Source organism: Triturus cristatus, chromosome 3_1, assembly GCF_964204655.1.
Source record: "Triturus cristatus chromosome 3_1, aTriCri1.1, whole genome shotgun sequence".
In the NCBI taxonomy this organism is placed as follows: Eukaryota; Metazoa; Chordata; class Amphibia; order Caudata; family Salamandridae; genus Triturus; species Triturus cristatus.
Window position 1 is genome coordinate 1108264935 of NC_140583.1, and position 14625 is coordinate 1108279559.

At 49.5% G+C, this 14625-nt stretch overlaps 1 protein-coding gene across 2 annotated transcripts in view; it reads right to left on the reverse strand.

Annotated features, from left to right (window-relative positions):
• EPB41L5 (erythrocyte membrane protein band 4.1 like 5) overlaps window positions 1-14625 on the reverse strand; it is an 851839-nt gene that overhangs the window by 145619 nt on the left and 691595 nt on the right. For both annotated transcript variants that reach the window (XM_085645978.1, XM_085645979.1), the window contains exon 21: window positions 2368-2481. In XM_085645978.1, coding sequence (XP_085502104.1) covers window positions 2368-2481 — 114 coding nt within the window. The remainder of the gene's footprint in view (window positions 1-2367; window positions 2482-14625) is intronic.

The window sequence follows — 14625 nt, forward strand, 5'->3', positions numbered from 1 at the left end:
CGATGTAAAGCAGAAAAGTAGGATGGTAATCTAGCAGTGATCTGGTTGTACTACACAATGAAGATACTTCCTGAGGGACTCCAGGACTGGCACACGAAAATAAGGGTCCTGCAGGTCTAGGGACACCATCCAATTCTTGTGGTCCAAGGTCAGCAGAACAGTGAGAGGTCATCATCTTGAACTTTTCCTTCTTGAGGAATAAGTTTAGTGACTTCTTGAGGAATAAGTTTAGTGACTGGAGGCTTAGATTACGTTTTAAGCGCCTGTTGTTCTAGAGAATCAGGAGGTTCTGTGAGTAACAATCAATTCCACACCACGACTAGCACAGCCTCAATTGCTTTCTTGGCAAGCAACACCAACACTTCTTTGCAGATGTTACCTGCTGTTTCATCAGAGTCAATGGGGGAATGCATGGAGGGTTTTTCAAAAAGAGGGATATAACCAACATGGACAATCTAGAGAAGCCTCTGGTCTAAGTGATTGAAGCAATGTTGTATCCAACACCCTACCGGATTCAGATGTCCGCACACGAATGAACTAACAGTCCTAGTGCTTCCTGGAGAAGAAGAGGCAGAAGACTGATGCTGCTGAGACTGTCCTTGCCCTTTGGCAGCGCTTCTTTCTAGTTGGCGCAAAAAGTCTTCACTGGCTTCTGGATGGGCTTTCAACATCAACATGCTTCACTGGCAGACAGCAATGTATATAATCAAAGTTTGATCCAAATCTAGCCTCTGTCCTTATGAAGTTATGCTGCAAAAACGTCGACGCTGGAGGGTAGTGGTCCTCTCCCAATTGTTGTACTTTGATTATGATATAAAGTGACATAGGGTGACCTCAAGTCAAAGATGGATTTGAATCTGGAGCTGAAATCAGAGCTGTTGGAGCCAGATCTAAGTGAAGAGTAACTGGGGAAGCATGTGGTAGAGGTATAAACACCTGCCCTCGTGCCAGAGGCACAGCAGGCAGAGTTTTTCTAAGGGTTAGCCAGCACCGGGTAAGGGCCTTCCTGTGGAAGTTTTTCTGCGGGCCACAACTGGTATGTGGGACCAGAAGGTGCAACCAGATGAACAGGTATGAATTTTCAAATCTGTTGCATGGCATCCATTTTGTCAGGTCAATGTGGCCTAGAAAATTTGTGGTACATCCGCACCAGTTTGGGCATTGGAAGAAAGGAGGAAGACAAAGCTGGAGTCTGGTTTTTTTGAATGCTGAATTTGTGACCTCTCTCTAGATTGCCTGAACATCTAGCAGTCATGCCTACACGTTCTGGGTTTCTTCTAGACTTGTCCTTTGATTTTCCCTTTCACTTTCCTGACGAATGAGATTTGGAGAGGAACTAACCTTGTGATCTGGACTGTGGTATGCACTTGGATTCCTACTCCCTGATGGCCTTCAGGTGCATCAGAGATCATTTGTCACTTGGTGTCATGTTTGGCTCAGAAGCAACATAGCGGACATTGTGCAGGCTCATGATTGAAATTTGCTTAGAGTGTTCACAATAAAGTTCTGAAACCAGTCATCTTTGAGACGGACAACCCTGCACATTGCCAAAATAATTTGTTGAAACAAAATGGCTTTAGTAAAGCACTGAAATCAGTAGGAACAAAGCTCCAACTCTATGTCAAAGGACATGGAAAAAGAGGAACTGACGTCTGGGCGCAGGGGTGGCACCTGTATGCAGCCCTGTGTCAATGTCGAGAGGGTTATGACAGAGGCAGATGGCAACATCTGTTGGCATGTTGGCACTATTTTAAGAGTTTCTGGATCCTGTGGGGTGCCTGTGGAGATTCAAGAGATGAGGAAAATAAAGTTATATCAATGTGGTATTGTTTCCCAAACAGACTGCAACCAACTGGAAGGTTGCTGACCACGCATTATTAGCAAACTGGAAGAAAAATGGGCTGAAGCATGAATTAGAGCCCTTGGGAAACAAAAAGAAAATGTATAAGTTCCAACGCTAGGAGAAGGAACATCCTCCCACTACAGATTTAGAGGGACAGGTGGTAGGTATATAAGCATCTGATAATTACGTAGTAAATATCTCACCTTTTATGAAAATTCGGCAGGTGTTAAACATGCCAGAAATTAGGGTAAAAGTGTACAGTATTTACCATACAATGTGGATTTTGGTGTAAAAGCACCAACATCTGTATGCTATTCCCCAGAAAGATGTACTAGATATTTATCGCATCAAATAAATAATGTACCCCAGGGTATCGGTATTTATATGGTACGATAAAAAGCACCTGAATTCCAACAAACTCTCAATCATGGCCTTTGTGTTGGTTATCCAATTCTAAATACAGCTCAGAAGTAAGTCAATCTCTGCATTCTTTTTATCACATTGTTTTCTGGCTAAGAACTTACGGAAAGATAGCACTAGAGGTGGAGAGTGGTTTTGGTAGATCTCGTGATTCCGGAATCTCTAGCCTTCTGGTTGTATGTGGGCTGTTTTGAGCAACCCCACCCAAAGAGATACTCCTAGAAAGAAACCAAGAAATACAGTGTTCACTGCAAGTCAAAGAAAACAGGTATTTTATTAGGTTTCCATTGTTTTGGGGGTGGGGTGACAGGGCCAACAAATAATTAGAATTATATTAGAAATATGTATCACTGACAAAAAAAGTTACAAGTTATATTTCAGCAAACAAAACTGAAAACTCACTGAAATCTTAAAGTTAGATAATCAACGCAAAAACTACAATATAACAGATCCCCCCGCTGAGTACAATACTTTACTGAAGGCACAGGAAAAAAAGATTAACAAAAATAAAAAAAATAAAAAATAAAACTTATGTCATGGGTTTTGTGAACCCCAAGAACAAGTTACTTACCTTTGGTAATGCCTTATGTGTTAGAAACTATCTAGCTGCAGATTCCTTATCTTAGAATATTCATTCCCCAGGCATCAGCCTGGATACAGGAACTGTGAGCAGTACCTCTGTGCGCCAGTAGGTGGCAACGTTTGGCTCTGCATCAGAGGCATCCGTGCCGGAAGTGATGTGTGTGGTGCCGCACCACATCAGAGCACTGACATCACTTACTTTTTGTGACCTTTCCACGCGAGAAGCACAGAGCCATGAAGGTTGCTGCAGTATCAGTGTGCAGACAGTAAGAACCTCATAAGGGTTACACTATGTGGAGATATCAGTTCGCAGGATGGAGGATGGGAGGGGCGGCTAGACAGTTTCTACCAGATAAGGTGTTACCAAAGCTAAGTAACCTGTTTATCTGATAGAGAACTTTAGCCACAGATTACTTACCTTAGAATAGATGCTAAACCATTACCTCACCAAAGGTGGGTCTACGAACAGATTTAGATCAGGAAGTCCCGGGGGACTGAAATGGCTAAGTGCCCATCACTATAGACCTTACTGTCTAGGAAGTAGTGCATGATGAACGTTTGCAGAAATGTCCACATTGCTGCAGCCTGACAGATGTCCAGGACATGGACTCTGCGAGCTAACAGTAGCCGCAGCCTTCGATCTGGTCGAAAGAGCAGCGGCCCCAAGGGGTTTGCTTCTAGGCCAGTTGGCAGCAGATTTTGGATGGAGACCACAATCAATCATGAGATGGTCCGTTTATGCACAGCCTTTCCTTTCCTCGCCCCAATGAGGCCAATGAAGAGTTCATCGTCCACCAGGAACTGTGTTACTATCAATGTAGAAGGACAAATTTCTTTTTGGCTCCAGGCGGTGGAGTCTCTCCTCTTCGGAAAGGTGAGGCGAAGCAAAGAAGGCACGCAAGGTGACGGTCTGGTCTACGTGAAAAGGTATTACCACTTTCAGCAGGAGTTATCAACACCAGTTTGTCCGGGTAAAAAGTTGCATTAGGAGGGTGCACAGAAAGTGCCTGCAGATCACTAACCCTCCTGGCCAATGTAATGGCCGCCAGAGAGACTTTTTTTGGTCAACAAACACAAACAACTGTGCAAAAGCTCGAAGGGCATGTATATCAGGAATGGTAGAAGTAGGTTCAGATCCCACTGAGGTATGATGAAGGGTTTTGGAGGGAGCATATGCTGTATTCCTTTTAGGAAACGAGTCATAAAAGGTGACTTGGACAGGGAGGACTGATACGGCAACCGCAAAAATGACGATATGGCAGAAAGGTACCCTTTAACAGTGCCCAGAGTAAAAGCTTGCCAGGCTAACGAGAGAACAAACAACAAAACCTCAGACAGTGGTGCAGAAAGGAGAAATCAACATTTTCTGAAGAACACCAAGCCACACATGTCCCAACGGCAGGCATAGACAGTCTTTTTTTTTTTTTTTTTAAACCTTTATTCAGCATATGGTGTCAGCACACGGCATGATGCCTACAACCACTTCTGTCCGGCAGCGTGTAATAATAGGAAAGAAGCAGAGGTGTACACAGCGTTTCGCCAACAACCCAAAAGGGCCGGCCGCGTCAAAGTATATGTAGGTTTTGCATTTTAATAGAACAAGGGATCATTATCCCTAAAAACCATAAATAACAACTGACTAAGAACTTTGCCAACTAGCCTCACGGTGAGAGTGGTTCAAAGATTAAAGCATCGTATCGATTCAGAGAGCGCCTGGAACAATAGGACTCAGTCTTAAGGGCGTAAGCATTACAGTGGGTATCTCAACATCATGCCAGACTCCTCATGCAGCCACCACGAGTACACTAGCACACTCAGTAGGCTGTGCAGCTTCACCGAAACCCATAGTTCCCAGCTTGCTTCCGTAGGTGTCCGGTCTCTGTGATGTTATGGGAGCATTGTGTAGCCTAGTCGTCCTGGGGTGTCAGAAACGGCCGCCAGCATCCCCTATCAACGGTCGCCACCCCAGGGACTCCCAAGGTTAGTCGTCTATCTGGATGGGGAGGAGGGGGCAGTCTCGCCAGGTAGCAGTGGGGTCAGCAATAAGTAAGTCTTCAGAGGGCCCCAAATGTCCCGGGGTCGGGAAGCTGGCGGAAGGAGGTCAGAGTATAAGGCAAGCTGATCCTGCCAAAATATCATCGTTTCTAGCCAGTCCTTGAACTAAGGTGCCCTCCCTCTGCCCCACCTACAGGCCACCCTCCACTTAGCAAGGAGGAAACAAACAGAGGCAAATTTCCTATGTAGCACAGGGAGCCTTTCCGTATATCCCAGTATGCCCATCAGCGGAGACGGTGGTAGCGAGGTATCCAACATTTTCCCAACTGCCTCAAACATCAGTTCCCAATATTCCTGAAGGGCTGGGCAGCTCCAGGCCAGATGCAGCATATCAGCACCATCTGGCCGACATCTGTCGCATCTGGCGTCCTCTCGCAGCCCAAACCTGTACAGTCGAGCGGGTGTGTAATAGTATCTTTGCGAGTATTTGAAGTGCGTGATACGCAACCTGCTGCTAGCAGACACTTTCTCTGTTTGCATGCAGCAATATAGCCACTCCCGGTCCGTGCTTTCCTGACCCAGTTCGTGAGACCATTTAGCTCGGGCAGCATTCTGCGATGTGCTAATTTCTAGGTATATAGACCTGTAAAGGATGGACACCAAGTGAGACTCGGTTTTCGCACCCAGTAGTGCATGCACCTGGGGGAGCACCGGCGGTTCCTGCGGATATTCCGGGGTACAGGCCCGTATCCCCTCTCGCAGACGGACATAAAGAAATGTTTTCATAACATTTGGGGGAGGTTCTGAACACAACTGCTGGAGGGTAGCAAATTTCCCGTATATATATATATATATATATATATATATATATATATATATATATATATATATATATATATATATATATATATATATATATATATATATATACACACATCTCCCCACGTATGAGTTCTCCGCTGTCGCTTGAATTTTTTGAAAATACCCTCCTGCAGGAGGGTCAGTTGGGGATGAAACGTCAGCGGCATTTGGGGGGAGTAAATCATTGGGGCTTGCATTTTGTGTGCAATCCATCTCCATGCACGCACAGTGCAATCTACAGTTGTGGGGTCCCGTTCTCGCTGTGATGTCTGTTACAAGAGTGCCCCCTCTAACGGAACGGGGTCAACCAACCAGTGCTCCGTGGCCACGTGAGCTGTATATTTCGGGCCATTAAACCAGTAGTGCGCCTGCGCACACATGTAATATAATTCAAAGTGAGGCAACTCGAGCCCTCCAACCGCATATGGACTGGCTAGCGTCTCCCACTTAATCCGTGGCTGCTTGCCGCCCCAAACAAGGCGCAGAAGTTCTGTCCGCAAGGTAGAGAAGAAAGGACGGCCCGGGTAGTAGGGGATGTTCAGAAAGTAATAAAGAAACTTAGGTAGCACAATCATCTTAACCAGAGAAATCCTGTCAGCAATGGACAATGGCATAGCTATCCACCTCGTTATTGTGTCGCGTAGCGTGTCTATAGCGCGCCCATAATTGTCGCGGATCAGCTCCTCCCGATCAATGGTGACATTCACAACCAAGTACCGAACGGTAGAATCGCACCACTCCAATGGGAAGTCAACCACAAATGGGGTGACAGCCGGAGTAAGAGGAAAAATTTGAGATTTCGACCAGTTAATCTGTATACCAGAAAGCCCCCCAAATCGCACGAATTCTCGCAAGAGCGGGTTGAGGTTGTGCATCGGGTCCTTCACATATAGGGTGACGTCGTCCGCGTATAGCGAAATCAGGATGGGACGCAAGAGGCATCTCAGAGCTTTCTCCTGATGGTATTGGCGCACCTTCGCCGCCAGTGGCTCCATTGCCAGAGCAAACAATAGTGGCGATAGTGGGCACCCCTGCCTAGTGCCCCGATACAGTGGTATTGCCTTAGACGTGTGGCCATTGATTTGCACACGGGCCACCGGAGCAGTATAGATCAATTTGATCCAGGCCGAAAATCCTACCAGGAACCCCATGTAGCGAAGTACTGCGTGTAGGTATTCCCATTCTACCGAGTCGAATGCCTTTGTGGCATCTAAAAAAATAGCCGCCAGCGGCAATTGCGGGGCCACCTGTTGGATGATCGAAAAGAGGGTGCGTAGATTATGGGACGTGGATCTCCCAGGAATAAAGCCCGCCTGATCTGGTAAAATCAACTTATCCATCAGGAGGTTCAATCGGTTAGCTATCATCTTTGTGAGAATTTTACTATCCACATTGATGAGGGACAAGGGCCGGTATGAGTAACACTTATTAGCCGGCATCCCTGGCTTCAGAATGGACATAATAAGGGCCTCTCTCATCGTGGGTGGCAGTGCCTGCGTCTCCAGTGCCTCTGCGTATACCTCCTGTAGAATGGGGGCGAGCTGATCCAGAAATAATTTGTAGAAGTCGCTCGGAAGACCATCCGGCCCCGGCGCCTTCCCGGACCGCAATTGAAAGACCGCCTCCCTCAATTCATCACTTGAAAATGGTGCACACAAGAACTCTCTCGGATTGTCTTCCAGGAACCCCAGCGTGATGTCTCCAAAAAAGCGTGGGAAATCCGCAGCGTTGGTCTGTTTTGAGCTGTAAAGCTTCGCATAAAAGTCAGTAAAGGTCTGTAGTATCCGGTCACTATCCTTCTGGCAATTACCCTCTCCGTCCTCCACCTCCAGTATGTAATTAGCATATCGGGGCAGTCTGATGTCCCGCGCCAAGGCTTTCCCAGGTCTACCTCTCTCTCCGTAGCGTCGTGCCTGGGCATACTTCCCTCTAAACTTCGCCTCTCTGTCTGCCGTTTCCGTGTATTCAGTCAGTAGCTCTCTCATCTTTGCCCTTCCCTCCCCGGCACCATTCTGCCAGATTTCAGCCTCAAGGTCTTTAAGTTCTCCCTCCAGCCGTCAGAGCCGTCGGCGGACGTCTCTCAGTACCCCAAAGCTTTTGGCCATGCAGATTCCCCGTACGGTCACTTAGAACGCCTCCCACAATGTGCCCACCTGCTCGACCGATCCCCTATTCCGCTAGAAGAAATCATCTATGGCCTCTCCCAGTTCTGCCTCCAGCACCTGGGACTGGCGTTCAAGTTGGGGATGCCCAGAGTGAGGCACACCGGAGCATGGTCGGACAGTGTACGAGCTAGGTGGTCAACAGCTCGTACCCAAGGACACATCCCCCTGGACCCCAGCCAGTAGTCCAGCCTCGACCAGGACGCATGTATTGTCGAGTGAAAGGTCCCTTCCCGTCTCTCTGAATGTCTGTATCTCCACAAATCAACTATCCCGCCGTCCTCCAGCAACCCCTTTAAATGTTCCCTGGCTGCGCATATAATGATGGGGCAAGTGCGAAGACCGATCTTTTGTAGGGTCGCAGACCGTATTAAAGTCTCCCTCCCATAGTATATGAGTGGCTCCTACTGCCAGTATCTGTCCCCATAGTGCATTTAAGGTGTCAGGGCTATCAATGTTGGGACCATAGTAGCTAATAATAACCATCGAATGTGCACAGAGGGTGCCCCACATCATGCAAAATCTACCCTGTCCGTCACTCCGCACCCCTCCACATCTAAAGGGGGACCCTCTCTTGACCAGAATGGCCGTGCCGCGCGCATTTGTGGCGTAAGCAGAAAATATCCTATCGGATGCCCATTTGCTGCCAAAAGTAGGGGGACATCTAGGGTCAGTGTGTGTCTCCTGTAGTGCCGCTATGCTAATGTCATGTCTGTCAAGGTAAGAGAGGATTTGCCTCTTCTTCCTGGGATCTCGTAGCCCCCTCACATTCCATTACAAAAGTTTCACCATGTCCTGTCGGTTCCCTCCAATGTTCGTAAGGCAGTGTCAGGGGTGAACGTTCGTGTAAGCGTGGAGCATGGTGCAGTAACCCCCTGCGGTGTGCAGTGTAATGTAGCTTCAGCTGCCTTCATGTAGATCTGCAAAGTCCCAAAAGTTTGTCGGAGTCTAATCATACATTGTCCAGCTCTCTTTCTTCCGTGAGGCTCTCCCGTAGTTCCCCCTCCCGCCCTTCCCACCCACATCAGCACCCCAAATGCACCGGTATCCCAATACCCTCCCCCTCTCCTCCCAACAATAACAAACAAATGACAAAGCAATAAAACAAAACAAGAAAAGAGCACTCTAGACTCAAAGCCCTTTCAAGCCTTCAATCTGTAGGTATAGGGTACCTCCCTTAGTGGGGCGCTAGTGTGCCTCTTAAACCCTCGTGTCCCACCGTACCGCAGAACTCCATGATCCCTCCCCAGTGGAGCTGGGATGGTGGAGGGTCAGAGTGGAGGGTGCCCGACCCTATTTGGAAGACCCCTTCAAGCCCAATCCAGTCGAACAATCAGGTCAGAACTGTTTAAATTGGAACATCGTGAACTTCTCAGCGCAGGGGACCCCCCTAATCAATGATTCAACAAAACTCCCCAAACCCGGGGCCAGGTACTCATCTGTCGGTGACAGTGCAGACTCAGGACATCTTTCTTTTCAGGTGGCTACTGCATATGGCTCAGTGTATGCAGCCTCCACCAGCCAGTCCACTCGTTGTCGCCCCAGTCCCGAGTGTTTCCGGGATGTCGCTTCCCTTAGTGCCACTATAGTTGGCAATCCATAACCAATGTTCCTTATCTGAGCCACCAGGGGTTGTGGTGCATAGTGTTCAGTCGTCTTCCACAGGTGTTTGGGATCCTGGTCGCACGGCATTGTTTTTGTGTGCTGGGGATGATCGCCGTAATGTCCTGAGGAACTCCTCAGCCTGCTGTGGGTTGGTGCAGATGATCGTACGGTCTCGATGTCGTATCCGCAGTTTGGCTGGATATAACAAGGCATATTCGATATTCGCTTTGCGTAATTTCTGCTTCACCTGGACATATTTCCGTCTCGCTTCCTGGACAGCCAGAGTAAAATCCGGGTAAATGGAGAATAGATTCCCTTCGTATTGCAGCTCCGGAAGGTCCCGCGCTCTCCGCAAAGCTACATCGTGGTCCCGGTAATTAAGCAGTCTTGCCACTATGGGTCTCGGTGGTGCTCCCGCTGGAGGCCGTGGGCCCAGCGACCTGTGCGCCCTCTCGACTATCAAATGCGCTGAGAAGGAGTCCGCTCCCAGAGTGGAGGCGAGTAGCCGCTCCACATAGTCCTCCATTCGTCCCGTGGCTGTGGGCTCCGGAATTCCAATCAGGCGAATGTTGTTTCTTCGACTACGCGCTTCAAGGTCCTCGTTTTTAGCTGCAATCACCTTAAGCAGCTTGTCCATTTGTTTCATTTGCTTGGCCATGGTAGTGGTGTTGTCTTCCGTGGCAGAAATTCTCTTTTCCGCCTCTAATCTGTTCGTCATGTTTGTCCACTTTCAACACCAAAAAATCAAGCTGGGTGTTCATGTTGTCCATTTTCCCTGAGAGGGCGTTTAAACTCTGCTGCATTGCAATTAGCATGGTCTTTAATTCCTCACTAGGGGTGGCCTCAGGTGGAGTCGCCAGCATCAGGACAGGCTCGCCTGCATCCTCAGTAGTGGAGCGCGTAGTCGCTTTTTTCTGCTCAAAAGGTAGCCTTGATTGGCGTGCTTCCGCTTTCCCCATGGTGTTAGCCTCTTAAATATCCTGTTCAGCAGGGCACCTCCACCGTCTCCACAGCAATGAAGCGCCCTCCCAAGCGCACCAACGCTCCGTCACCGGCGCTATCTGCACTCTTCTTCGTTTGGTTTGTATGGTCTTTTGTTTGCTTTTTCTTGTTGTTCTTGGGGTTCCCCTGCGCCAAACAGCCCCTCAGTCCTCCTTCAAGCGCCGCATGCCACCTCTCAGGTCGGACTCGGCGTGCTGGCCAGCTAGCGCCTCGCGCCTGCCTCACGTGTTTCGCCGCAAATGTCCAAGTGGGGCCCAGTCGATGCGTCGTCCCCCGCCGGCCCCGCTCCGAGGCGGCAAGATGAGCGCCCGTCCCGCCGCTGGCTCTCTTTAACTCCACACGGTACTCTCAGGGATCAGCAGCTCCGTGCCAGCGCTGGGGGCGATCCGCCCCCCGCAGCCTCACCGAGCCCACACCTTCCCAGCCCCGGTCACGGCCGCGCAGCAGGGGCTCTCCAGGTACCTCACACGAGGGGTCGCAGGCTCCGGGTCCTCCAGCCGGCCTCAAGTCGCTTCGTCACTTAGGGCAGGGAAACACGTAGGAGCACTTGTCTCTCCGGTTGTCCGCCAGCATCAGTACGCCGGCCGCGAATCATCACCGCTCCTCTCTTCCCCTGATCGATCCGACAGGAGGTGCCTCGGCGTATCTAATTCAGCCTCCGGCCTAGCACCGCATGGCATCACCGGCGCTCAAGTAGCGTCAGCAGCCGCAGGGCACCTTCAGCGGAGGGAGGCACCCCTCTCCCGGGCCGCAACCAAGCGGAATATCTCCGGAGCGAACCCGAGGATCCGCTTCAAACTTTCAGCGAGTCCTCAGTACCTTGATGGGCTCACTTTCGCGTGCAGTGCAAATATGGGCGAGGGGTCTTTGTGCAGATAATTAATGGATAAGAGGGTCAGGCAGCCAGAGCCTCACATCAGCGCGGCCATCTTGGTCCGGCGCCACCTAGCGCCCCCAGGCATAGACAGTCTTGGTTTAGGGACACCTTACTACCAGAATAACATCACAGACTGCATAAGGGAGGTCAAAAACTGTTAACTGCTGCCACTCAATTTCCATGCATGAAGGCAGAGCAAGCACAGTTTCAGGGGCAGGACCCGGCCCTGTTGCTGTGACAGGAGATCTTCCCGAAGAGGTAGCCTGACTAGAGGACTGATGCTCATACTTGGGAGTTCAGGATACCATACTCTCCTTGCCCAATCCGAAGCCACAAGAATGACTTGGACCTGGTCGTTTCTGATCTTCTTTAGAACTCTGGGCAAGAGGGGCATCAGCAGGAAGGCATACAGGTGGCCCGAACTCCACTTGAGACAAAAAGCATCTGAGCAAGAGCTGCCTTGGAAACTCCAGTGTGCATAAGTGCTGACATTGGTTAGATTTATTCGCCACTGCCAAGATTGGGCAAAGTTCTTCCCAGTCTCTGAAGAGACCTTGCACCGCCTCTGGATGGAGACTCTATTCGGGATCTACCATGCATAGACTGCTGAGTTTGTCTGCTCTGGCGTTCAATGGACCCACCAGATGTTGAACAACCAGGGAAATGCCCTGATGTTTTAACCATGTCAAGAGAGACCGGGCCTCTCAACACACAATTCACAATTCCACCCCACCCTGTTTGCTGCAATACCACATGGCAGTTGTGTTGTTTGAATACCAGAACTAGCCTTCCCTTGATAGAAGGAAGAAAGGCTTACAATGCTAGCTGGATCTCTTAACTCCAGCAAGTTGATGTGGAACTGATACCAGAGCCCTGTGATCTCCACCGCCCCCTAATGGCAGCCCCAGCCCAGAAGTGACTAATTTGTCACTACAGTCAGCTCTGGTTAGGGAAGGGAGAGGGGTCTGCCAATGACCCTATCACTGTTTGTCCACCATCACTGAAGGTTTTTTGAAGTTCCCTTCGATATCTGGGCCAAGTTGGAGAGATTTCCATGATGCTGTGCCCACTGGGACATCAGGTCCCACTGCAGTGCCAGTATAAGCCAGCGGCATGTGTTATCAGCTGGATGCAGGAGACCATGAGACCAGCAGCCTCAGATTCCGTCTCACCTAAATCCAGGATAAAAGCCTAAACATCAGGATCAAAGCCCGAATATCCAGGACTCGTCCTTCCGGAGGATAGACCTAAACTGCACTGGATCAAGAACAGCAATGATGAAACCGGGTGTGTGAGAGGGAGTAAGGTCTGACTTTGGCACGTTTATAGTGAAAACCAGCAAATGCAGCAGGTGGACCACCGTAGTCTGGAAGTGGGAGACGAGTGCCTCTGTGAGCCCGTCTTCAACAGCCAATTGTTGAGGTAGGGGAAGACTGGAACTCCTGACCTCCGCAGGGGTGCTGCAGCTACCGCCATCACCTTGGTGAACACCCAAGGGGTGCTGGTAATGCCAAAGGTGAGCACAACAAACTGATAATAGTAGTGGCCTACGTAACACCTGTGGGCAGGCACACAGGATTATGTAAATAGGCATTCTGCAAGTCCAGTGTTCACGTCCAGGGCAGACAGGGCATGAGTCAACGTGAGCATCTTAAATTTCTCCTTCAGGAAGAAATTGAGAGGGCACAGGTCTAGAATACGGCAGAGGGCTCCATCATTGGGAACCAGAAAGTAGAGGAAATAGCAACCACAACCTACTTCTAATGCAGTCACTCCCTTGATGGCTCCTTTAGCTAAAAGAGCCTTAACTTCCTGACTGAGCATGAAGAGGTGGTCCTAAGTCAGCTGGTCTGGAGATGGTGGCATGGGTTTCAAGCAAAGGGATGGAGTAACTAACTTTTCCAAAGTTATGGACTGCCAGCAGGGCAGGTGATGATGGATACTGCTGCCAACTGAGTGCCTGTGATGGTACGAGGTCAAACTAAAGTGGTGTGATGCTGTGGCTGCTGGGGGTGGAGTGGCAGGCTGGGTGGATCTCTGGCTGTGTGCCTCAAGCTTGTGGTAATCACAACCCGCGCCACAAAAGGACTGGGGAGTCGTTGGCTTTGGTGGCTGGCCGGGAATGGATAGGTTGGTGACCCCCACCATACCAACGGAAAGGGCTAAAGGCAGAATATGGTGGGTGTTGGGCTGTGGAGAGACCCAAGGACCTGGCAGTGGCTCTGCAGTACTTAAAGTGCTCTGGTGCTGAATCTGCCTTGACTCTGAAGAGACGGGTGCCATCAAAGGGTATGTTCACAAGGGATGCCTGGCATGTCCATGAGGTACAATGAATACAAAAGTCAATCAGTCACTGACTGACTGAATACAAAAGAGAGAGGTGGGTCCTGGGGAAGCTTAAGAGACCAGCGAGATTAGATCCCCAACCATTAATGAATAAACAAAAGAAATCCTCGCGGGTATGAGTGCAAGACCATACAAGAAATAAGACAGCAGAGATTATCTCTAGGTGCTTCTGGGGGAGTCCCTTAAATAGGACGAAATCCCATCACCCACCAAAGTGGTATGCTTCATCATCTGAGACTCTCCTTTTGACGGGGATGCCTAGCCCCGCCAAGGGCTACAGAATCCTCACTGTGAGGAAGGAGCTCAGGGATGTTTTTGTTCCTGTCCTATACAGGATATTCTAAGTCCTGCAGATGAGAAGGCACTAAACTAGTTGGGTAACGGGCGCAGTACAAATAAACAATTTGAAGAGTGAGGAAAGTGATGGTAAAACTAGCTACAAGAAGCAACAGGAACTTTATTAACTCATTCCTAGTGCCGGGATTAAGAACAGAGCACCTGCAGTTTGAATCAATAACTGCATGTGACAAATGAAACCAGGTCTACATGTTTCAGCCTTAAAGACCCACAAAGGTGTCACATCATGTCCATTAGGTATCCAGCCTCTTGCATTTCTATTCTGGTGATGTGGTAGGGAACGCACTAGGGTTGACCTTGGAGGTGAAGCCTGGGCTGTGTGAGGAAAGCTGGGTCCCCAGGAGGGGGCGATGGTGGCAGGCAATTGTCCCGTGCACCAGAGCCCCTGTACAGGGCATCAGTGAAGGCTTTGTTAAAGGGGAGTAGAGATTCCATGGGGGAGACTCCTGGCTGAAGCACCTCTGTCAAAACTTAGTCCTGACTGCCACCGAGGGCAGCTTAAGGTTCATCAATGGAGTTTGTGTAATTACAAGGATCCTCCGCAATCATGCTCCTCTCCAGGCCTGCCAAACAAA